The sequence below is a fragment of the Frieseomelitta varia genome, unplaced genomic scaffold (genome assembly GCF_011392965.1).
Source record: "Frieseomelitta varia isolate USP_RPSP 00005682 unplaced genomic scaffold, Fvar_1.2 scaffold_320, whole genome shotgun sequence".
In the NCBI taxonomy this organism is placed as follows: Eukaryota; Metazoa; Arthropoda; class Insecta; order Hymenoptera; family Apidae; genus Frieseomelitta; species Frieseomelitta varia.
This window is the reverse complement of record NW_025110058.1, coordinates 301150-324821: the sequence shown is the minus strand read 5'-3', so window position 1 is coordinate 324821 and position 23672 is coordinate 301150. Positions and strand designations below refer to the sequence as shown.

Sequence of the window (23672 nt, the reverse complement as noted above, 5' to 3'; positions counted from 1 at the left end):
AAGGACGAGTGGCTGTTTGCGAGTTGTAAAAGTTTCGATCGTTAATTCGATTTTAGGAATTTCTGAAATACGAAGTGTATTTGAACTGAGAGTTGAATAAAAATTCGGATATGTTATATTGCCGATGGTGTTTTCTTTTCTTGCTTGTGAGTTCTTTCGCTGAATTTCTAAGGTTATTCGAGCGTGAAATTTAGATTCTAATGTTTCCAATAGAATGTAGAATGTAAAATTTAAAATAGAAATTAAAATTTCCAATTGAATTGGAATTTCATTTTACGTAGGCAGAAAAATATCGACGATAAGACAATGTTTAAAGACGTATGTAATTACATAAATGAGAAAACAGAGAGTATATGTTGTTTTAAATCAGTCTTAAGGGTTAAATTAATTTTGACGATGTTGTTTATTAAGCTTCAGACGCTTTGATAATGAAACAAAGGATCTAGTCAAAGTTGCAAAAAGTTGTGACGAACTTTTGCAGTAGGATTACTTCAATAACATTCAAAGTATCCACATTATTTAAAATTAACAGATTCGAGTTTAGAGTATTTCAAAACAATAATCTCGTCTACAATTTCTTTACTGAAATCGTATATTTTTCAATTCTTCGTAAGAATCGTTAGTGATTTGAAGATTGTAAAAAGATACATCTTCCAGTTTCTACAGAAGTTCTATTTACGTCTCTGTCTGTTACAGTAACAATCGCTAACTCCGCCATAACGTTAGCATCAAATCTTTCACGAAGAGAAATAAAATATAATATATAGTACAAAACAAACATATAATAAATATACAAATATAAAAAGATATATAAATATATAATAAAAATTCCAAACACTGATAATGATACACCGTTGATACATGTTTCTCGTAGTTCCACATTGCACTTATTAATACAGACAGTTAATTCCCCGTTCTCTTTTTCCTCCCTCTGTTTCTTCTTTTTTTCTTTTTTCTTTTTTAACGGGCCAAATGTACAAGTTGAGATGTATTAGTTCGTAGCGTGTTCTCGTTTCGAAATACAAATGGGGAATTACTTACTCCTAGACTACGTACTATTAAAGTTCGTACAGATATCATACACGCTTTGCCTATTTCGCGTGCACGGCCTCATCAGATCGTTCTCTGCGCAACAGATCCATCCAGGATCGCACACGTTTACATAGACGTTGGTTAAACACGCGTTTTCACGAAGGCTCGATTTTCTGCTTTATTGTTCGCATACGTCTGACGAGCTGTTAACCTACGAACGTTCATTCCCTTTTTTGCTTCTATGTCTCTCTCTCTCTCTCTCACTTTGTTTGCTTCTTTTCGTGGCTGCAATTAGATCGGTAAACGATGTTAATACGCTGATACGTTACCGGCAGCCATATTCGACACGGGCTACGAGGAATTACGAAACGAAACGTGAAATACGTAACGAGGGTAATTTCTGGAGATGATGTACATTTCCAGGGGAACGCTGACTGGTTACTCTTCGCATTATGTGTTAATCAGAACGTAAATGTGATTACGCGTTACGCCGTCAAATTAGGCGCGTTTCTAAAGCCAGATGTAACGTATGTAGGTTTGCGCCGACAACGAAATTGATTTATGGCCCTCTACCACGTGTGTATACGTGGTGTGTACACCTATATTATGTCGAGCGCGCATTACTGGCCTGTCGATTTTTATGAGGTGAATCGGAAACTGGATTTGTTCGAGTTGCTCGAGATCTATCCTCCGTATGACCGTATGGAGAGATTCGTAGTTTAGATTAAACGTAGATAAAAGTACAGAGGCTTTCCGATCAATTTTCTACGAATCGTGTATTCATACTTGTTGGACGTGCGTTGACGTTTTTTCACGTTTCACAATTCTAAATTGAACGGTATCGATATTTTTAGTTCCCAGAAAATGGTAATGGAATTTTCATCAAAAGTGTCAACATCAATAATTTATTGAAGTCAAATTATTATACTCGTCAAGGATCAACGAGTAATCACTATGACATAACAGTCATTTTTCAAGCATATTACAGTAGTGATAGATATTTAATAAAAAAAAAAAAAAAAAAAAAACGCTGTGCTTGCGTAAAGTATTTAACCAAAAGGAGGAAGGAATTTCAGTTAATTTAATAAATTTCTAAACATTTATCGTAATTCGTAGTCGGGAGGGGGAGTACAAAGCAATTTCCTTTCGCAGTACGAGCATCAAACCTTCACTTTCTACTCGAAAAGATTCGTTTGGATCCTTCCAGCCAGTTCACGTTCCCCTCGCTAGCCACGTATATATAATTTCAGTTAAACGTAATCCAACCGTGGTCAGTTTAATAGAAAGACACCACCGGGGACTGTCACAAAGACCTCGCAGATTTACCCGCCGTGCGTTACGAGGATACACGCACACCGTCCGTGAAATTTCACGGTCTATGTATGATAGTTTCCGGTTGTGTCGTCGCACAATTCGTTTTCCCTGGCGCAGCTGAAAATTGGAAGGATCGTCTTTTTCTCGCGCGTGATACGTAGATTTCAGCGACTCTCGTCGCCGCTGTTCCTCCGCTCGCAATTTAGAGTCGCGGAAGAGGCGAGGTACTCGCGACGTGCTCCGCCAGCAAATGACGACTCCGGCTTAGTATTCGCTTTATCACCCTCGTTCTACACCGAGGTGACGACGCGCGCCCCTTGTTCACCCCTCAGACTCGCGCGATACACGCAACTACCCCGCCGCGCACACACGTCGAATTTACATGACATTTTTTTCCAAGCGGCCGGGAGAAACCGTTCGCACATTCGCGACGACGAGGCACGAATTCGCTTTATTTGTTGGAACAATCGAGCCGATTAGTGGAAGTTATGTGGTACGTTCAATCGTTGCGTTGGTTGATAGAATCTTGCTGATGGGAAAGATCAATAAATCGTTAGCAGCTCGTAACGATTTGATCCAGTAGAACGAATCGCAGTTTGCTTCGATCGTAGATTTGATAAACGTTTCCGACAAGATAACTATTACTTTCGTCTTTTTTTTTTTTTTTTTATAGTGGGTGGAATTTGTTGAGCTTTCTCCGATTTAATTTTGTATAGATACATTATTTTGACACTAGTGATAACCATCTATCTATAAAGATGTACGTATATGTTTTTGGATTTCTTGAAACTTGAATAAATATCATTTAAATTAAATTACGTCTATATATATATATGTGTGTACACAATCTTTAATTATATATATATATATATATATATGTATACACAATCTTAAGCTGCATCTTCTAAATATATTTTAAAATAGATTTCAAATTTCGCCAAAACAATCACAATGGTCGTCTCTCGTTAGAATTGTTATTTGAAATTTTTAAACGGTTCATACAACGCACTTGACATAATACAGAAAGATTCTTTTACAGTGTTTGAATATTTTCGTGATCCAAAATTTCCTTGAAACAATTATTAGAAATAAATCTCGCGGAATGCAGTGGATCGCGACTACTATCTCAATCGCGCCAGCATTGTGCACAGTTCTATCACGACGTAGAATAAAACATTAACCCGAGAACCGAGTTGGTGACTAAGCACGCAAAATAACAAACGCTTCACCCTCTTGCGCTAAGCGTTAAGAATAGCTCGCCGTTTTCAGTAAACGACGGCCGGGATAATAGACGCAGCCATAAGCGAGTGATCGCTGCCACTGTATCGCGTCTTGCATCAAAGCCATTGTTATCGTTACTCGTCTCCTTCAGTTAGAGACTTTCGCACGTGGAATATCTTTACCGTGTCGTTATCAGGAATTTATTTCGCGTCGAGCGACCCCGAGTTTCGCTTCAGCCGTTGGCTGTTAACTTTTCAAATTTATTACCGTCAAAACACGGTTGGAAAGTTTACGCGTCGATGGATTTAGAAAGACTTGACGAAAATCGCGAGTCAAGATTTGTCTCGTAACTAAAAATGATTCAAGTGCCTGTTATAACTTGCAACGATCTGTGGATCTTTCATGCGTACATTAAAGATGGGATGACAAATCAAAATGTTTCCCTTAGTTTCGTTTACATAAAGATCCACGGTCCAACGATAATAGATGAACAGAAATTTAAATTTAAATCGACGTCGACAGTAAAATTCTCTAATTACAAAATTATATTCTTTCGATATATTTATATAAAAAATGTAAATTTGCATAAGTACTCAGTCCAGTAAACGAGATCAAAGTTCATATACTCCGGCAGGGACGAGAATAACGTGTAATTTAATTTTCGATGCATATCTTTCGCAGTCCTTTCCGTGGTACAATACGTTTTAAGTTTTAACTATTCGTAGCACAAGGCACGCCGGCAGCGTCAAGCACACGGGTTCCCCTTATATTTCCGCGGGATCGCGAACAATATCAAGAAGCCAGGGAAGGAAAACGCTCGCCTGGGGAATTTATCTGATTTTCGGGACAAACGCCTTCAGGTTCGAGCAATAACTTGAAATTTAGGTATCGCGTGCAGCTGATATTGCAATCCGCGGGAAGCGATACACTACCAACCATTATGCAAAATAGGCCGAGTTATTATTTAAATGTAGAACGTGTCGCGAATGTTATTACGTTACACATTACCGGCGTTACATTTGTCCAAAATTCCGAAAGGAATGTATTTGCTTTTTGCGCTTTCAGCGTAATACCTACTTGTGTCTTTTAGTCAGTAGAGAATCGTATAATATTGAGTTGTTCGAATCAGAAATTTTTTTAAACTTCAATTTCTTGACACTGTTACTACTCAAATGTCGGTGAGTGAGTAAAAAATTTATTCGTTCGTTCACTAGTTGTGAAATTTATGAATCATATTTGTATGATATCTAGTACTTTTTATTATAGTTTTCATTCATTTCTTTTTTTTTTTTTTTTTATTCATTTAGAAGTATAAAATGATCACCATTGCAACCATTTCGCTATTCTGATTTAAACGGCCATGCATCCTATTAATTTTAAATATACAAATATTTTCTTAGAGAATCAATAATATTATAGCATTAGAGATAATTTTCTTAATCTTCGATTCATCTCTCAAGAGCCGTCCGAGATAACTGAAAGGTCTAGAATGATATTTTTGAAATCCGTGAGTTTCGCACTTTATTCATTTTCCGTGTAGATACACGGTAAGTTGCAAGACGAGTTTGTGCGAGACGAGTCTGCATTATCTCTTAGTATTTAAATAATGCCTTGAATTATTGAACTTAACCGACGTACCCGAAACTCCATTCCATTAACAAATATAACCGCTATCTAGATATCAACGTGAAAGCGTTCAGAAATAGAGTGCTCGCGTTTCAATTTCTGGCGAAAATCCATTTCGTAATTTCAGCCCGAGAGAGAAACAGAGAGGAATCATACATGTTGAGTGTAAAAATAAGCAATATCTACGACAATCTAGTGCGAAAATCTAGTGAGCCCGAGGTTGACGATCGTTGCCGGTCGTATCACCGAAAGCGAAAAAAAGACAAACGCGAATTTTTTCAGTTATCAATCGTAAAGATAGGCAACCGCGCCTTGTCTCGTGCTCCATTTCGGGCGTAACATCCGTGAAAACAACGGTAGTAACGTCGATAAAGCGTCGAATCGCGGAAGTGCGAGATTCGTTCTTCACATTAACGTCGATATTTCGCCGCGGTTTGTGCAGAGGTAGCGGCGAAGCCCCGATCTCTTGCTGCCGTCTTAACAATCAATTCCGCGTAACAAACAGCGGAGGGACACGGTTACCGAGAATTAGTCTCTAAATCGGTTTCCAAATGTTTCCGAGTTTGTCACCCCGTGGAATTCGTGAGTTTCGGTTAGTTAAGGTGGCCGAGTTGAGAAGTGTTCCTCGTTCGCTGCACTTTATCACGTTCTGAGAATATTCCGTTGGTATATTACGGCCATTTCGTGGCGAAATCGATCGTCCTTTCTTTACGACAGCAGGCAAAAGTCGTCAAGTTAGAAACTACGTAATTTCTTTCTTAAACAAATCAGGAGGATGATCGTGTAAATTTGACCTCATTTCGCGTCGATTTCTAACGAATTCACTACGAGAATATATGTAATTAAAAATGTGATTTCTCCCTTTCGTTTCTCGTTTCGATTCGGCTTCAGCGATCGTTAGATTTAGAAATTATTTGCACTGCAAGGTTACCAAGTAGCAACGGCAAATGTATTACTACAGATGTACATAGGAGTTAAAATTTTGATCAAAGATCCTTCTGCACAAGGATCGAAGTTAGCAAGCTCGTCAAAGTTTTCAAAGGTTGGAATGGCGCCTTTAGCGATTAGTGTTGATTATATTATCGAGAAAGAGAAGAGAAACCAACGCGTAGCTATCACACAGTAATCGATCGCAGAATAATTTAGCCGTAATTCACATCCGCGAGATCATAAGTTATCGCCAGCAGTTAATCAAGAGGGAACTCCGAACAACAAAGCAATCAACCCTTTACACGTTAGTCATCATCTCTGATTATTCGATGCTAAATGCGTTGGAACTGAATGCGTTGCAATGAATACATTGTGTGTTATGACAGTCGTGAGCATTCCGCCGATCCCTCCTAGCGTTCAACTTCACCGTAATAGTAATCGCGTGATAGCAATCTGTCTATTAACACTTTTCAGCCTGAATGTTTCGGAAATTCGAGACAAGTAGCATCGTTGAATTTAGTAAATATTTTACTCGTCATTGAGTATTCGCTTTATTTCTACGGTTTACAAGCTTTCATCGATCGAGATCGATTCGGAAATTCCACAGGGTGAATAAAAAAAAATTCGTAACTTCTAGGATAGATAATACTTGCCGAAACACGGAAAAAAATCCCAATAGATATGAATCGAAAAATTAATAGTTTCAAAGTTGTGAATGATTATTTTTTTTATCTCGGTTAAAAAAGAAACTGAATAATTTCCACACACGATTGATTATCTTATTTTTTGTTTCTATGTGTACTCAACATTGTTACAATTATTCTAAAATATATAACTTACAATGGAAGATACCTATCCGGAAACTGATTGCTAGACACTCGTATCAATATATTTAAGAATTTTACTTGAATCGAATTTGTATTATATCGTTATCTAAATTCTCTCATGAGAATCGCCGAAAGAAATATTAAGAAGATTATTTCATTATTTCGCGAAACAATAGTTATTACAAGAGGAAACACCGCAGGAAGAGGACGATATCGATTGAGCAGGATATCAATTGACGCGTTCCATGAAATTTTGGCTCTGGTCGATCGGGGAAACCTCTCGCAGACTACTTAAACCGTAAGATACACGGGGCAAGTTCTCCCAAACGGGATGAGTTTCGCTATGAGTAACGCGTCTTGAAAATTACTGCAAGCGAAACTTTTGAGAAGTAAGATACAACCCACAGCCAGTTCTCCACCACTGAGAAATAGCTAAAATATTAGCATAGACTGTACGACGCTTCACAAGTTGTCAAAGCTAACTGCTACTACCCGCCGCGAGGACGTAAAATAATTTCTACGGAATCTGCGCAATTTGAACCCAAATGAACAAATAAATATACATTCGTGTCACAAATCCTAGCCAAGCCCTAAGTTCTAAGTCAAGCTCGTTTGTCTTTGAAATATTTAAAATTATTTTCACGACTGATACACACCACGAAGGTAGAGGAAAGAAACAAAACCCTACAATTAACGTCAAACGTTTGCGATTTATCACGCGCAATCGTTGCACGCCTTTCGCAAGCTAGCCGACAGCGTACTTCGTCGCCAATTTATCAGATTCGCGCGATATCGGTAATCAACCGGTGCGAAGAGAGAGAGACGCATAATTTTCACGCGACGAATCAAAGTGATGGCGTGTTAATAATACATGCGGAGGTACGTTTCATAATCGACACGCGGACGACGAGAAATATCGCGTCCTCCAGCTGGTCTCGAAGACGGATGGCTTCCTGTCGTAGGGTTGCCCCTCGGTAACGAGTCAATCTCGATGCACTTTGCAGGCCGAACAGCGGCGTCTAAACTAAATATTTGCATCGGATGGCGCCGCGGCGGTTCGAGAGCGGCCAACATGAATTATTCAGAGTCATAAAGCGGCCGGCGCTCTCGCGCCCCGGTAATTGCTGGTTTCTGAAGCAGCGTGATTCAGGATACGGCTCGCGCGCACGTGGACCGATGTCGCGAATCGATTTCATGCTGCGGCTAAACGTCACGCATACCCACGCACGGGCACACAGGCGAACTCACAAGCTCCACAGTGGACATTGGGTCGTCGCGTCGTAGATTTCCGGATCGCGCCAGCAACCGTGCTCTTCGTTGCCAGCCGCTTGTTTGGAGAAAGCAATATATTCGCCTCTTTGCCAGCGAGAGCCTCTCTGTGTTTGCGAAAGAGCGGTGCGTTGGACTTTTCGAATTTTTTGAAGATTCATTTTTTTTTTCGCTCATCTCCGGTGTCTGTAAAAGTGAAAAATCCGCAGTTCCTTTTTTGAAGAACCTTTTGTTCGAATTTTTGTAACTTTCATCTTGATACTTGAGGCGCAACTGCTTGTCAAACTATTTGCAGTCTCGTGGGGGTTTTTGAGCGATGCACAGAAAAGTGAAAAGCAAAAGATTCGTCGGCCTCTGAATTTTTAGAGATCATTTAGAAGTTTAGTTTGACAACTTCTTGTACATTCGAATAATTTCTCGCTTTCACAATGACGAGATCGCAAACGGAAAAACACCTGAAAATTCATTCGTAGAGACTGTTCAATTCGCTCTCTTACGTTTTCACGGTACTTGCAAACTCTCTAACGTTCACGCGCATTCAGCACTCGCAGGCATACGTAATACCTAAATTCCCGCGGAACGTTTCTGTTTCAAGAACAAACAGATTGCAACGGGTTACGCGGAAACGGTGTGAAATGGATTTGGACGATAAAATGTTTAGATAGGTGGAAATTTTTCTGCTTGCCTCTCAGCTGGCAGAGCAAGCAAGCGAGAGGATTTGCACGCTCTCGCAGCTTCGTTTTTGCCTCGGCTTTAAATTATTAACAGCGTATTTAACGGTGTAAAAAAGTGATGATTAAAAATGGAAGAAAACTGGGGCCTTTTAACGAAAGTGGAAAGCACAGCGTGATACGCGCGTTACCAAAGGGCAGTAGACATACTGCTTGAATAATTTCTTCCTTTAAGACAAAGGCAACGAGGATTTAACTACTTGGAAATCTCTTGTTCCGTAACGAAGGATTCTAAACAGTTCGCGAGTAATTAAATCCGAGAGAAAAAAAATCGAGAGAGAGAGAGAAAGAGAGAGAAAAAGAAACTAGACGATGCTGCAGACGCAGGGCTCCTCCTCTCATTTATCCATTAAAACTTGTTCCATTCGTTACGGCGAAATCCCCCCGACATTCTGGGAATAACGACTAATCCTTTCTACCAAACGCGATTATCGCCGAGGGACGCGATTCAACGTGACGCCTTTCAGTATCGAAAACAATTTACGGACGACTGTCTGAACAACTTCCACGCGCAATGCTGTTAAAAATGCTAGGTACACACTCGCGGAGAGTGCAATCTCATAGGTTCCCGCTTCGGGGAGCATCGAGAGATCGCCAGGAGACCTCGCCGATACGGATGGGATCAAGTCCAATATGTCACACACTTGTGAATCTCGGAGTCACGTTTGTTATCTACTTTTAGAAAATAAAAATGTCTCGATAAGTGTAATTGTACATGGTACAGTTGCGCGATGATACTGTCTTGATAATGACATCCAAAACGATCGAAACTTTCGAAACTTTAGATTCAAAATCTATCAATCTGTCTTCGAGAATTTCAAGCCTCGAATCGAAGTTCGATACAGATTCGAAACGGGTTCGAAGTGAACCTATGGCTGGATTTAATAGACAGAGAAACATCTTCCTGTTCGAGTGAAAAATCGCATGCCAAAATTCATACACCTGTAATATTCCGAAGTTAAAAAAGACTAAACTAAAAAAAGACATGTTTCGATATTATCTTCTTCATTGAATCTCAAATTGCAATGCAATTACCATTTAATAAGCCCTTGACATACGAAATCAAATGAAGTTCAATATGACCGAAAAATGATATTCAATTTTCATTTTAACATTTTTTTAAACATAACAGAGTAATATATTTCGCTATTAATCAGAGCCGAATGTCAAACTGTCGAATTTACAAAAAAAAAAAAAAAAAAAAAAAAAAAGAAAAACGAAGACTCCACGTCAAAGTGTGGCAAAAAGTGGAAAGCGAATCGTTTCCAGTTTACAAGCCTGAAACTCCCTAATCCCTTTTGGAATCAGATCTGGCGACCAGCCAGAGAACCAAATGGAGGAAAAGAGGAGGGGGGAGGGGATGACAAGAACCGCGGTGGCAGAACGAAACGCGAGGTAAAGGATTCGAGGTAGAGGATCGAAACGAAACACGAGACGAGACGCGTTAACTTTTGACCGGTCGCCGATTCACCGCAACCAGGAATTAATATTCACGTCCGGTCCGCGACGACACACGAAAATCTGCGTACGACGAGGCCTATCGATTAATCGACGGCGAACGGAACGTTTGTACGACCGTCGTTGGTCGATTCCTTCGGTACAGAGGCGTACACGATTGTTCGCACACACAAGAAGAGCACACACGGAAAACGACGGCGATGAATATTTCACGGATCGATCGATTTCCAGGGACTACTCGGGCTCGCGCGCGAGGGTCTCTCGCGAGGAGCAGGAGAACGCCGGCAGAAAGCGGCCGGCTACTAAATATACAATGCGCCCGAGAAACGGGCGAGAAGGGAACGAAAAAAAAAAAAAAAAAAAGAAAGAAAAGGAAGAAAATGTGGAGCTCGTCCTGCTCGGTCGCACGATCGCATCGAGGGCAACCTGCGTTCCCGAGTGTGTTCCGACGAGACCGAGGTTCGCGCGCTGACGCGGGACGGCTGTTCCGTTTCTTCGGCTCGGTATCGATGACGCTGTCACTTGAAATAAAAACGATTATATTGATACTTGGTTACAGCTTTAACGCTAGAACTATCGTGCATGGTCGAAATGACCAATTTGTAAATCTTCGTAGAAATTTTGTTGTGGATTCATAGAGATGTGTTTTTGAATAGATTTGAATAATTTTTGTATATATTAATATATCAATTTTGTATGTATAAATGTATTAATAAAGGTTTGCGTTCTAAAAATTTTGCCCCCCCCCCCCTCCCCCATTCCTTGAACTTGAACTTCATTTCAGGTGTAAGTTTGATCATTGATAGTTCTAGCGTTAATAACGATTATATTGGACACTTGGTGCAAGCCAAGAACGAGTAGAAGAAAATACCGAGCACGATCGAAAGGAAGAATGAGACGACCAACGAAATTCTTAGCTAGCCGAAATGAGAACACTTGGCAGCGAAACGATTTTGTTCGCTTTCGCAATTTCGATAAATGTTGATGTTTGTCTCATTTGACGGTGAAATTTTGTTGAACAAAATTGTGACATCCTGACTTTATGATATTTGCTGGCAGGTTGTTCGAATCTCTGAGCGAAAGATGAGCAAAAGATGAGCAATTGATCTCGTCACAAACTCGTGGAAGGATAAAGAGATTTATTTGTAGCAGTGACACCTAATCTCGACAGCAATTGAAACTAATTTACATGTGTGATTGATTTCGCCAAGGCAAAAAAAAAAAACGAATATCACTTACAATTATGATTTTGTCATTCATTTCCTCGCCTTTATAGCATTTACATATTTTATAGATCAGTCAAGTGTCAGGATGTTTATAAATTGTAATGAACAAAAAGTCTTTAATTATTTCTCTTTTTCTTCGAATTCTGGACGCGAAACTAGATTAGATAGAAGCGTCATATAATTGAAGAATATTCGGACGAGATTGCAAAATTTAATAGATGAAATAAAATGAAAAAAAAAGAACAAAGAGCGGGGGTTTGATAAAATGCACGAACACGAACAAGTATTTTTCTTCACTCATTTCGGACGAAGAAATTCGCGAAAAGCGGAGAAACGAAAGCAAAATGACGAGTTTCTGGGCGTGAATTTGTAAATGAATTTTACGATACACGCGCATTCTTCCATCCGTGAACTATTTAGAAATTAACCTTTTATCCTGCGTCGTAAAATTCCGCTATGCATCGCGCGCAAGAGAGAGAAATCTGAAGGACTGTTACCGACAATGAATGATAGATTAAATTAAAGAAGAACACACGAAATAATCAGCTCGAATACTGGTTCTCGTATTCGTATCACCTTATACTTTGGAATTAAACGTGCATTATCGACACTGCCGACTCCGTCTTATCGCGTCCACCATGCGTACGCCTTTTTTCGAACGCTAAGTAGAAAAGAAAAACAACACTGACGATTTTCGCTTCGGACATTGAGCGAGATCAAGAATTTTAACGATCTCGTACTCCCGATCGGTCGAACCGAGAGATTTAATTTGCATTTATATCGTTCGAACTTGTAAATGTTGAAGGAATTTTCGTTCTTGTTTCTGTGTAGAAAGAAGGAGCTCTCGCCCCCTTGAAACGATATATTTTCCACTCAAAATTGCAAAAGTTTGTCGTTGCTGGCTAATGTTAATAACAACAACAATATTACGTATCATAGTAACGTCGATAATATTAGCTATTTTCAACTTTAAGAGAGAAAGGAGATTTCGTCTTCGAAAAAAATCTCGTCGTATTGTTATTAACCAAATCTCTCCGACGAATAATTCGCGAAAACTGCGTCGCAGCGATCGTCCGCTACGCTTCGGCAACCTAAGCTTACTAATTACCTTATCTAAACTTAATAGGAAAAACAGAAATAAGCAGCTTGAACGAATACTGGTTCACGTATCACCCGAACGCTCGTGAAAAAAAGAGGTCATCGTGCCGAAGTGCAACTTTGCTTCGTATCGCTTCGTGCGCGGACGCGTCTACGCGAGGTAAAAACTGATTTCACGGGAGCGGAAAATTCGCAAATCGCGCAAGGAGGGGAGAGGAGGAGAGAGAAGAAGCTGCCAGGCACGATGGACTCGACTGTCAGGATACGCGATGAAAAGGCGACTTCCAGGAGTTATCCTGCGCAGGATGGCTCTCGATGCGGATCAACGATTTCATATGGCATTGATAGATACAGTAAAACACGTGATACCTTCCAATGAACGCTTGTTGGAACGAAAGAGGAACGAAATGGCGCCGTGAGCGCCTGTTTTTAGATGAAGATCACACACTCGCAAACGTACGGATTATTGTCGATCCTCCATCACGCGGCAAGAAAGGAATATCTTTATGCAAAGTAGCTGAAGAATTATGTAGAAAGATGGACTCGACGATGTTTTGTTGAAATTAATCGTAAACGTCGCCTGAGAGGCGACATGTTGATGAACTTGAAAGAGGAAGGAAACGACAATTATACAACAATTATTTTTGAAAATTTGCTACTTCCTCGAAGCTGTGCGTTCCTCGTGAAATTGAAATTTGCAAGAAAAAGTTTATTACACACTGAACGGTAAAACTGTCCCGTTTGAAAAAAAATGGAAAATACGACTTATTGTGGTCTTTTAGAACGTGTGTGCCGATCCCTTTGACACGCATCATTTTCCACTCTCAAATAAATTACAGCGAATTTCCAAGCTAACTCTTTCGACAACTTAACAATTACGGCTTTTCGATTATCGCTATCGTGTAATCTCTACTTTTCCATAAATATTCATACAACGGGTAGTGTTACAATCCGTTCGAGTTGCAAAGATCTCAGATCGTTACGTTACCCTTTTCTTTTGAAGGGCGCGTGATGTAAGACAACTAACTATGTACAGGATATTTACTCTGCTAGCCACTATATTTTTTTTCATTTCTTTCCAACTGCAAACACACAAAGAAACTATTGAATAATATTAATCAATATTATAGAGAAGCTAATACTTTGTGTAACCAACTCGTAAAACATATAGCGGTTCATGATTATTGAACGCGCTAATAAAATTTCAAATGAGAATTAGATTTACAATTCATATAACGCGACTATGCAAATCTCGCTGTCCGTATGTTCACTGTGAAAAAAAAAAAAAAGGCATTAACGACTACCACGTACCAAAACGTGAGGATACGATGATCCTAAGTACATTGAATTCGTAAAAACAAACGAACAAAAATGGTGAAAGGAAAAAATACAAAAGATCTACGTATGTAATTAAATGTCTTGGCATTTCATACCTCCTGGAGAAATCCTCCACCACGTCGATCCACGAATACACGGAACACGGATCCTGCTTACAAGGACAACACCGTCCATCACGTCTGTGTTCTCTCGAACACGGCTGCGTGCTTTTCTTTTCTCTCGGAACGTACATGTGTACGTACGTACGTACGTTAAAGTCATTCGCTCGGTCCATTTCCGCGCGAATCGTTTTAATGGGAACGTCGAAGTTTCCGTACGCCGATGCGATGGAACTGGACAGAAACGGAAGCTTCGCACGAGAACGAGAAGCTCGATACGTTTCCCATTTCGTCTTCCGTCACCACAATCTCTCTCTGTGTTTCTTCTTATTGCACGATCGTCGAGCCTCTCGTCGATGCTCCTCTCGAAGAGGGGCGTCGAATTTCGCGAATAGACGACCACGACGAAACGCCGAACGTTATTAACGAATAACAACTCGTCTCCTTCGATTTTACTCGTCCCTCGGAACAGAATTTTCAGAAATTCGAGTACAAGTCAGGCAGGCGACTCTCTTGGCCCGTTTTCGGGTCCAAGCTCGACACGCGCGCGCACGCGACGGGAATAAACACGCGCAATGAGGAGCGAAAAATCACCGAGAATGACGGTTGCGGAGGGGAACGTTTGAAATTAGGCTAGAAGAGAATTGCGTGGTGATTCAGTTATTGCACTGGTTCGCTCGCCTGTCCTATACACACGGTCGTCGCCCGGTTGGATATACAGCCGGTGACTTGGCTGTCTCTCCGATGTGTTTGGCGTGCCCGACACGCGTCCTCGATATCGTGTTTATGTCGATGCGTGATAGGAATTGGGTAAGAGCTCGCGAGTAATCGTCTCAACACGCGCGCGTTACGCGGCTGCATCGGAGAGCAAGTTCCGGGGAACGTTTCCCAAGGCAGACAGCTCGCGAATGATATATTCGATAATCTCTCGTTAACGCGGGATGTAGTTAGTTGTACAGCACGGTGGAACTGCACGGAGATCGTACGGGTTTTAAGTCGCCAGAGCTTCAGGGGAAATGCTTCCAAACGACGTATCTCTCTGCAATCAATTTGAAAAAAAAAAAAAACTTTCCAACATCTCGAATGCATTTACACCTGAAGAAGGAAATTCATTCGACGATCATCGGTGAATCCACGCGCGAACGTTGTACGCGAACGTTGTACAATTCTCCTCGACGAGCTTCGAGCAAACAAGACCGCAAAATCCAGCCAACGAAGGGCAAAGTCACCGTCGCGTCCGAATAAGAACGCGAAGAACGAAAACAATTTCGGTGAGTGGTTATCGACGCCGGCGCACTCCGTTAACGCAACTTCTTAATTAGCAGCCGCTGCACGCGCGCGAGCGCGCACCGCTTGAAATTTTCCATATTTTTTCTCGCACACACGCTTTTTACCGCGCGTCGACGTGTTTGAACCGCGAACGTCCACGAACGTTCCACGAACACAAGCTGAATCGAATTTCGCCATCTGTGGACCTGGTTTTCTCAACCCTTCCACGTAAACCCCGTGTGTACAACCCATCCCTGTCGTCAGTCCTAGTCCCCTCTCCCTCCCCAGACCGCCCCCTGTTGCCTTTTCTCTTTTTTTTCCCACCCCCCTCCCCCCTCGTCGTAATCGTAATCGTTAAACGTAATCGTAAACGTAATCGTAATCGTAATCGTCGGCGCGCGAATGCCAATACCCATCCCCCTCCCACCCCTCCCCCCCCTTGTCAACTGTATAAAATATTCTCAATCGTATCAACAACAGTCACATCGTACATCGTACAACGTTTTTACATTATTACAATAGTTTATAGTTAATCGTAATCAATATAATATTCACAGCATTTTATGAAAATCTCTTAAAAGCACCAACCGTGGCGGCTCAAGTTTTCCTTCTTTCTCCTCCCTTTATCCACATTCGTCCTCTTTCTCGCCTCTTTCCTTTCCCTCCCCCCCTCCCTCCACCCTTCCCGCCCTCCCTCTCACTTTCCCATCCCTTCACTTACTTTCTCTCTCCCACCCGCTCTGTTTCTCTCTTTCCTTGTTTTCTTTTTTTTTTTTCTTTTCCTTTTCGTTCACTGAACAACCGTTAATCGTGTCTCGCATAATTTATCTCGATTTAAAAACCCAATCTTCCATCTTCTCGTTATCCTCTTCTTATTCATCTTCTTTTTCTCTTCTTTGTTTTCCCTTTCTCTCCCACCCTTTCGCACTTTCTTTCTCGTTCTCTCTCTCTCTCTCTCTCTCTTTCTCTCCCTCTCTTTCGTTCTCTCTTTCTCTCTTTCTCTCTTCAACTCTCTCTTCTTCCCTCATTCACATATATATATATATATACCTCCAATAATTTATCGATATATATATATAATATATATATATGTATAAGCTAAACGTTTCGTCTTAAAGCACTGATTAAACGAGGGAGCTCGTTTTAACGTGTCCCTCCCTCTGAACACGCGTTTACCAACCATCCTCATCAAAATCACAGGACTAACTAGAAACACCGCCGGCTTTTTGCCTCGTCGCTCAGCGGGGATCGATGAACGCGAGGTGTACACCCTCCGTGGAGACGAACGAAAAGACAGGAGAGACCAGGAACGATAACAGGGAGGAATGATTGCGGGGACTACGCGAATGGACGAGGAGCGCGCTCCGACACTGCAACGGAGGAGGCGCGCGAACGTTTCTCGGCCGTTTGACACGACCATCAGGAGACTGAACGACGAAACTTGCCGTGTCGAGAGAAGGACACGATGACAAACGACAACCAGTTGAAGAAACAGTAACAGTAATGATAGTAGTGGTAGCAGTGGTAGTGATGGTGGTGGTGGTGGTAACAGTAACGGGGATAAATGACGAAAGAAACAGGAGAAACAACGAGCGAATGAGAATGAGGCACCGCTAGTAAAATTGCTCGTGTCCGTGTTTCCTTTTGCCTGGTCGAACCGCATCATCATTCCCGGTGTCGCGCGGGCAACGACGTCGATTCCCCGGTAAATGGTCGGACGCGTGCTATCCGGAGTGTCCTCCTCCATCGCGGTGGTGGCGATCGATGGTGATGGAACGGCGATTCGGCGAAGGGACTTGGGAAAATGGAAACGAAGATTGAGAAGAAGAAGAAGAAGAAGAAGAAGAAGAAGAAGAAGAAGAAGAAGAAGAAGAAGAAGAAGAAGAAGATGATGATGAAGATGAAGAAGGTGTATGAATCGGCGATTCTTCATCCGGCGGTGGTGAACGTGGCGGTTGTTGCACGGTCTAAGGCGAACTCAATGATGCGGCGGTGGCGGCGGCGGGGCCTCTTCCTCGGAGGGATCCACGGGGCTCGGGGACAGGAACTTGCGCACATACTTCGGATAATGTGTCTTTTCGTGGGCCTTCAGTATCGTTGACCTCGAGAAGGTCTTGCCGCACAGCGTACACCGGAAGGGACGTTCGCCAGTGTGCACCCGGCAATGATCCTTCATGTGGTGGCGCAACTTGAAGGCCTTGCCACAGAATTCGCACTTGAAGGGCCTGTCGCCTGTGTGCGCCGGTAGGTGGGCTATCAGAGAGCCGACGTCCGGGAACGACTTGCCGCAGAACTTGCAGAGGACGACGCCGGAGGTCGGGTCCGAGTGGGCCGCGAGCTCGAGATCCATCGGCTCGATCGTACCTGCGGTGGGGTAGTGGGCCTCCGGCGGCAGGTGCATACCGGGTTCGAGACCCAGCTGAGCCTGCAGCTGCAGGTGGGCCGCCTGCTCACGGTACTTGAGCGACTCGAGGCTGTGCGAGAGGATGTGCCGCGCCAGCTTGCTCTGGTGGAGGAACGAGGCACCGCAGTACATGCACGCAAACATCCGCTCATCCACACCCATCAACTCCTGCAACCAAACAAACAAGAACATCAACTTCTTGTCTTCCCTTTAGTTCGTCCGTAATACACCCCCGAGTAATAATAATTCTCGCTCTCCCCTGCGCTCTTTCATTCTCTCTCTCTCTCTCTCGCTCTTTCTCTCTCTCTCTCTCTCTCTCTCTCTATCTCTCTCTCTTACTTTCTCCTTTTCTTTACATCGTCTATCTATGATTGTCTATATGCATCTATCTATCTATTCATCTATCTATTTGTCTATTCATCTATCTTGTTTGCAAAAGAAAAAAAAAAGAACCAAGTTCCCGTCTTCTTCTTTTTTTTTTTTTTGGACTTTCCTTTACTTTGAAGTGATCGTTTCAAGCAGAAAACAGATTTCTCTCGCCGCCTTTCTCTTTCTCTCTCCGTCACTTATGACGCATGGATGCTATGTGCAACGTTCCCGCTACTTCGCCGCGACAAATCGCTCGTTTCGACGCTACTCGACTGACAGCGTACACAGATACACATATATCGTATATACATATATGCATGTACGAGCCGCGACTCGCCGAGCTTCAATCGGCGCACGTTCGCGCTCCTCGTTCGAAAAAAAAGAATCTTTTCTATCTTCTCCTCTTTTCTACACTCTTTCTCTCTCTCTCTCTCTCTCTCTCTCTCAGACACACACACATTCTCTCTCTCTCTCTCTCTCTTTCTTAACTTTTAACTACTTCTGCTATTTTACGTTTTTTTTTTCTCTCTCTCTATCGCCACTAAACCGATTGGTTAAGTACAAAAAAAAAATATATATATATATGTTACAGTAGAGAAAAAAAAAATAAATAAATAAAGAAAGAACAGGCAAAAGGCTAGTTTTTCACGAGACCACTACTTTGTAAGAAGCGCGTTTTTGGCATGACCGGATGTATTACGCGTGTACGCGAGGTTCTCTCCTCTGTCTTTCTTTCCTTCCTCCTCTGTACTTCGCCGTGGTATCTCTTTTCTCAGTGGAGAAAAAAAGAAGAAGAAAAAAAAAAAAAAAGAAGAAGAAGAAGTCCCTGAAGGCCTGACGAGAAAATGATACCTCTCGACGGCATGTAAGACGGTAGCACAAGAAGTTGACGCTCATTTTTGTTTGGCACGACGCGCACCCCAGAAGTAACATATGTATAATGACATAAGGAAATTGTCTGATTTGATGTGTGTGTAAAAAACAGCGTACAAGGGACGTGTTTTATTTATATATATATATATATATATATATATATATACACACGTATACGGGTGTTCTTATACGTGTCTATATATGCATAGACGCGTATATGTGTCTTTTTTTTTTTTCTTTTTTTGTATCTGGGATAGCACATGTACGGGCCCCGCTGGCAAACCCCCGCAGCCTCGCTCAAGAACGACGACAGCCCACCCGCCACCCCTCGTCCCTCCTCCGATTTTTTTTCTTTCTTTCTTTCTTTCTTTCTTTATCGCGTCTCTTATTTGTTGTTGTTTTTTTCTATCTCTCTTTTCTTTTTTCAATTTTGTTTTCTTGTTTTTGGCAGTAATCGCGGCCGGAGCGACCGCGCGCGGCGTGAAAAGAAAAAAGATGCTCGCCGCAGCAAAAGCACTCAATCCAAAAAAGAAAAAAAGAAAAAAACGACAAATCGAAGTACAAATATTACAATGGTAATAATATAATGAATGTCAATATAATTTGTATATATGTATAAACGAGATATATATATATATATATATGTACGTATGTATACCGAATGTGAGAATATATACATATATATGTAGCTTGCACATAATATCAGTACATGTATGTAACGATATATATATGTATATACACATATATATATATATTTACGTATTGATATATATATATAAAAATGTATTAAAAAAACAACCATGGCCAAAAACGAAGGTCAACTTCTTGACAGTGAGCTAGCAAGACAGGCTGGCAAGGATGGAACGAACAGGAAGAATCAGTAGTATATGTATATATATGTTACCATGTGTTACGCGCCGGTTTTCCTTCGATTTCCAGAGGAGGAAAGAGAAACGATCGAATGGCGGCGTCACGAGTCGCGTTTCTAATCAACTGCGACTCGTCACAGCACCTCGAAGCGTCCACTGGGAATTCGGATCCAGGGAGAGGCAGGATTCGCGAATACCAAGGATTGTTGGTGGGACCAAGGAGGCCGGGTTCACGATTTCCGGCTTCACGACTCGACTCTCTCTTTGTTTTTTCTTTTTTTTTTTTTTTTTTTCTCGCGAGAACAGAGAAGAGGTAGAGGAGAGAGAGAGAGAAGAGAAGAGCGAAAGAAGAAGATCGATGGAAAAACAGCGCGCTCGGGAATCGACAGACGCACGAAAATAGCGAAAGAGAGAAAGAGAGAGGTTGTGGAGAGTTGCGTAAATGGATCGATTGAAAGAAGGGTTGAAGAACGAGAGGAGCGAGAGAGACAGAGAGAGAGAGAGAGAGAGAGAGAGACAGACAGACAGATAGAAGACAGGACGTATGCACGGGGCGTGGAGAAGTGAGTTAATTTGGAAGAAAGAAGAAGATATAATACGTTCGTCAGAGATAGACGAGCATGCACGATTGATCTCCTTCTGCAGAGCGCGTCTCCACGAAGATCATTTTTTTACTTAAGCTAGAACGATCGGCAAGCAGCTATTTGTCCAATTTCGTCATTACGCTTCTTTGTCTGTTTTCTTTTTCTCTCGTTCTCTAATAAACGTCCCATCGCGTCTCGTGCGAGATTCTCGAGAAAGGAACGCGGAGATCGTGCGTATAGTCGTAATGTGTAATCGTGGCGTAAACCTCGAGTCAAAACGAGCCAAAAGTATCACTGAAACGTTCATCTCGTCGAACGCGTCTAGGTCGAAATATAAGATACGGAACTATGGCGCTCGAATACGAGAATCCCATAGTACTTCGAGGGGAAATCAAGAACGATTTTTTGCTGTCTCGTGTATTCTTTCTTTCTTTCTTTCTTTCTTTCTTTCTTTCTTTCTTTTTTTTTTTTTCTTTTTCGTCATCGAACCTCTCCGATCACACTCTAGCCTCGGTCACGACGACTAGCGATTCTGTTAATGACACGATCACTTTCAAAATTAGCGGGGAGAGCAGCAAACAGCAAAGCACTTGGGCACGCATGCAATAGACCCACATGCAAGTGAACTCGAAATATAATGTATATGTATATATATATATATAATATATATATGCCTGTCTATCTATCGGTGTCGGATAGATAGGCAAACAAAACAAAAACAAAAAAAAAAAAAAAAAATAGATAGATATAAATAGATAGATAGATAAAATGGATCGTGTTGAAACGTTGCCGGAGCTAATCGAACTAGGCGAAAACTCGGCATCCCGTTTGCCCGGGACCATCTCACGGACCATCTCTTGTCAACATCGGTGGTCGTCAACGAGTAGCACGTAAACGAACGATTCGTCGTAACGGTCGGTACGACACGAGATGCATCGAGATCCAACGAATTGCGGACGTTTCTACTTCTTTCTATCTTTTTTTTTTCCATTTTTAGTCTACTTTCTTTTTTTTTTTTTTTTTTTTTTTTTTNTTCTTTTCCGAAGACTCGCATCAGCTCATCCACAATCCATATGGCAATGCCGTACGGTCGTGTGTATGCGATTGCAGATGAGTCGAGCGCGACCGGCGGCACGCACAACCGGCGATAACCGTAATCGATATATATATATAAATGCAGAGTAAAGAGAAAGTACGAGAATAAAAAGTAGTCAATAAATTGGAATATATAGTACGGAGAGAAAAAAAAAAAAAAAGAAAAAGGCGGGGGAAAACTCACCGGATCCGGTGGGAGTCTGTAATCCGTGGATATTTCGCTGCTCGCACTGCGCTCTTCCGTCGACCTTTCCCAGTCCATCTCTTTTTTTAACGACTGCAAACGAACATCGGGTTCACGTCAAAGTAATAATTGGATAGCTGTCGATGCTATTGGGAAGGAAAAAAGTATGAACCAGCTCGCGCGGACCGACCGCAGCAAGGCCGAGCCATTAGCATTTACTTGAGCAACGTTCTCGAACAATCCCGGATCGATACGAACGAGAGTAATAATCAACAAATAAAGTAACGGCCATCTTCTTCGAAGTTCGCGAATATTTTTCGAAATATTTCGCGATCATCGACTTCGATCCAAGTCGGGGAATGTACACACGGCGAACTTTGAAAAAAAAAGGAAAAATACATTACAATCGAAAACATTATTATCTCGATCCCTAGCATTTGTCGTACTAGAAAAAGAATTTCGTATTCGCGTGACGACGAATTAATTTCAAATAAAATTTCCGTATCGTCGTAATATAACGTAGCGATGGAACTTGAACTTTTCCAATCGAATCAAGACGAACGCGACCATATCTCGGTTTATATTTCAAGACCGCGATCACGACACGACATCGTACACGCTATTGGAAATGCAAAGACTGGAAAAGAACGTCGTCTTAAATATCGCCGTAAATCGCGTAAATCTTGACGATCTACGATGCCATTACACGTCCACCATCTACATCTGCGTAATTGTAAGGAAAAATGTAAAGGAGAGCAAGAGTTGTACTCACAAGTGGAACTTGTTGAACCGGGGGTAACCCCGACGGGCCCGCGAGAGGCTCTGTACTGTGCGGGGACGGAAGCCGACTCTGCGGTAAATTCAGTGGCAGAACAACACCGGGCGTGCTGCCGGTATTGTTACTTAGACTCATGTCCGACGGTCCACTGTGCACCGAGATCGGGCTAAGGGAACCCCTCGTTTCTTCTAAACTGGCGGCGTCCTCGGAGTCCCTCCTAGGTCGATCAAGGGCCAATGGTCCTGGACAAGGGCTACCGGGCCCGGTGGGCGATGCCGGACAGTCGGTCATGTCTACCGCCTCGGTCGACTCGCTGGGTGGTTGGGCCAGGTTCTCGCGTTGCGGTTGCTCGCATTCTTTCACCCCTGCCGATGGCAAACCCGTGCCACCACCGGACGCGTTTCCTTCCCTGTCTCTCTCCTTGTTGCTCGCCTCCTTTATACTCTCGCGTTCACGGTGATGTTCTCGCGACGTCTCCCGCTGTATACCCTCGGATGTGCTCGTGTGTTGTTGTTGCTGTTGCTGTTGCTGTTGCGGTTGCTGCTGCTGCTGCTGTTGTTGCTGCTGCTGCTGCTGCTGTTGTTGTTGTTGTTGCTGTTGCTGTTGCTCATCCCTCGACGCTACCGCCGCGTTGATGTTCGTCATATCCGCTAAACCCTTCACCTTGAGGCTCTCCGCTGTCTTGAGGAGGGCCGATAGCTGGCAGTACTCGACGTTTACCTCGCCCTTGTACATGAAGTCGACGAGGGTACGTAGCTCGGCGAAACGTACGTCCTTTAGGATGACTATGGGGTGGCGATTCGGGTGGTCAAGGAACAGGGCCTGGAAGTAGCTGGAGCACGCGGAGAGGACTACCTTGTGGGCACGTATCGAAGGTCCCTCCGTGCACGCCAGTGTCACGTCCACCAGTGACTCCGACTCCAGCAGTTGACTGAACACACCCAGCAAGTTGCTCTGATGATTATTCCACCTCAGGCAGTAATGGTCACTTCCCATGTCTGCACTGCCCGCAACCCTGCTGCAGACGAAATGATTTGTACCGATCAATTTTTAACTCTGTTAACTCTTTGGCTCTCGTT

At 42.4% G+C, this 23672-nt stretch overlaps 2 protein-coding genes across 4 annotated transcripts in view; one reads left to right on the top strand and one right to left on the bottom strand.

Annotated features, from left to right (window-relative positions):
- Positions 1-23672, bottom strand: part of LOC122530020 (protein bric-a-brac 1-like) — a 144824-nt gene that overhangs the window by 77232 nt on the left and 43920 nt on the right. For 2 of the 3 annotated variants that reach the window (XM_043656625.1, XM_043656624.1), the window contains 2 exons: positions 22588-23611; positions 21816-21908 (listed from right to left, as the gene is read on the bottom strand). In XM_043656625.1, coding sequence (XP_043512560.1) covers positions 21816-21908; positions 22588-23589 — 1095 coding nt within the window. In that variant the 5' untranslated portion in view covers positions 23590-23611. Of the gene's footprint in view, positions 1-17222; positions 18010-21815; positions 21909-22587; positions 23612-23672 lie in introns of those variants that run through there. The other variant, XM_043656626.1, reaches the window with a different exon arrangement.
- The window catches only part of LOC122530024, a 143089-nt gene that overhangs the window by 103363 nt on the left and 16054 nt on the right, over positions 1-23672 (top strand). The gene's annotated exons all lie outside the window — the stretch shown is intronic.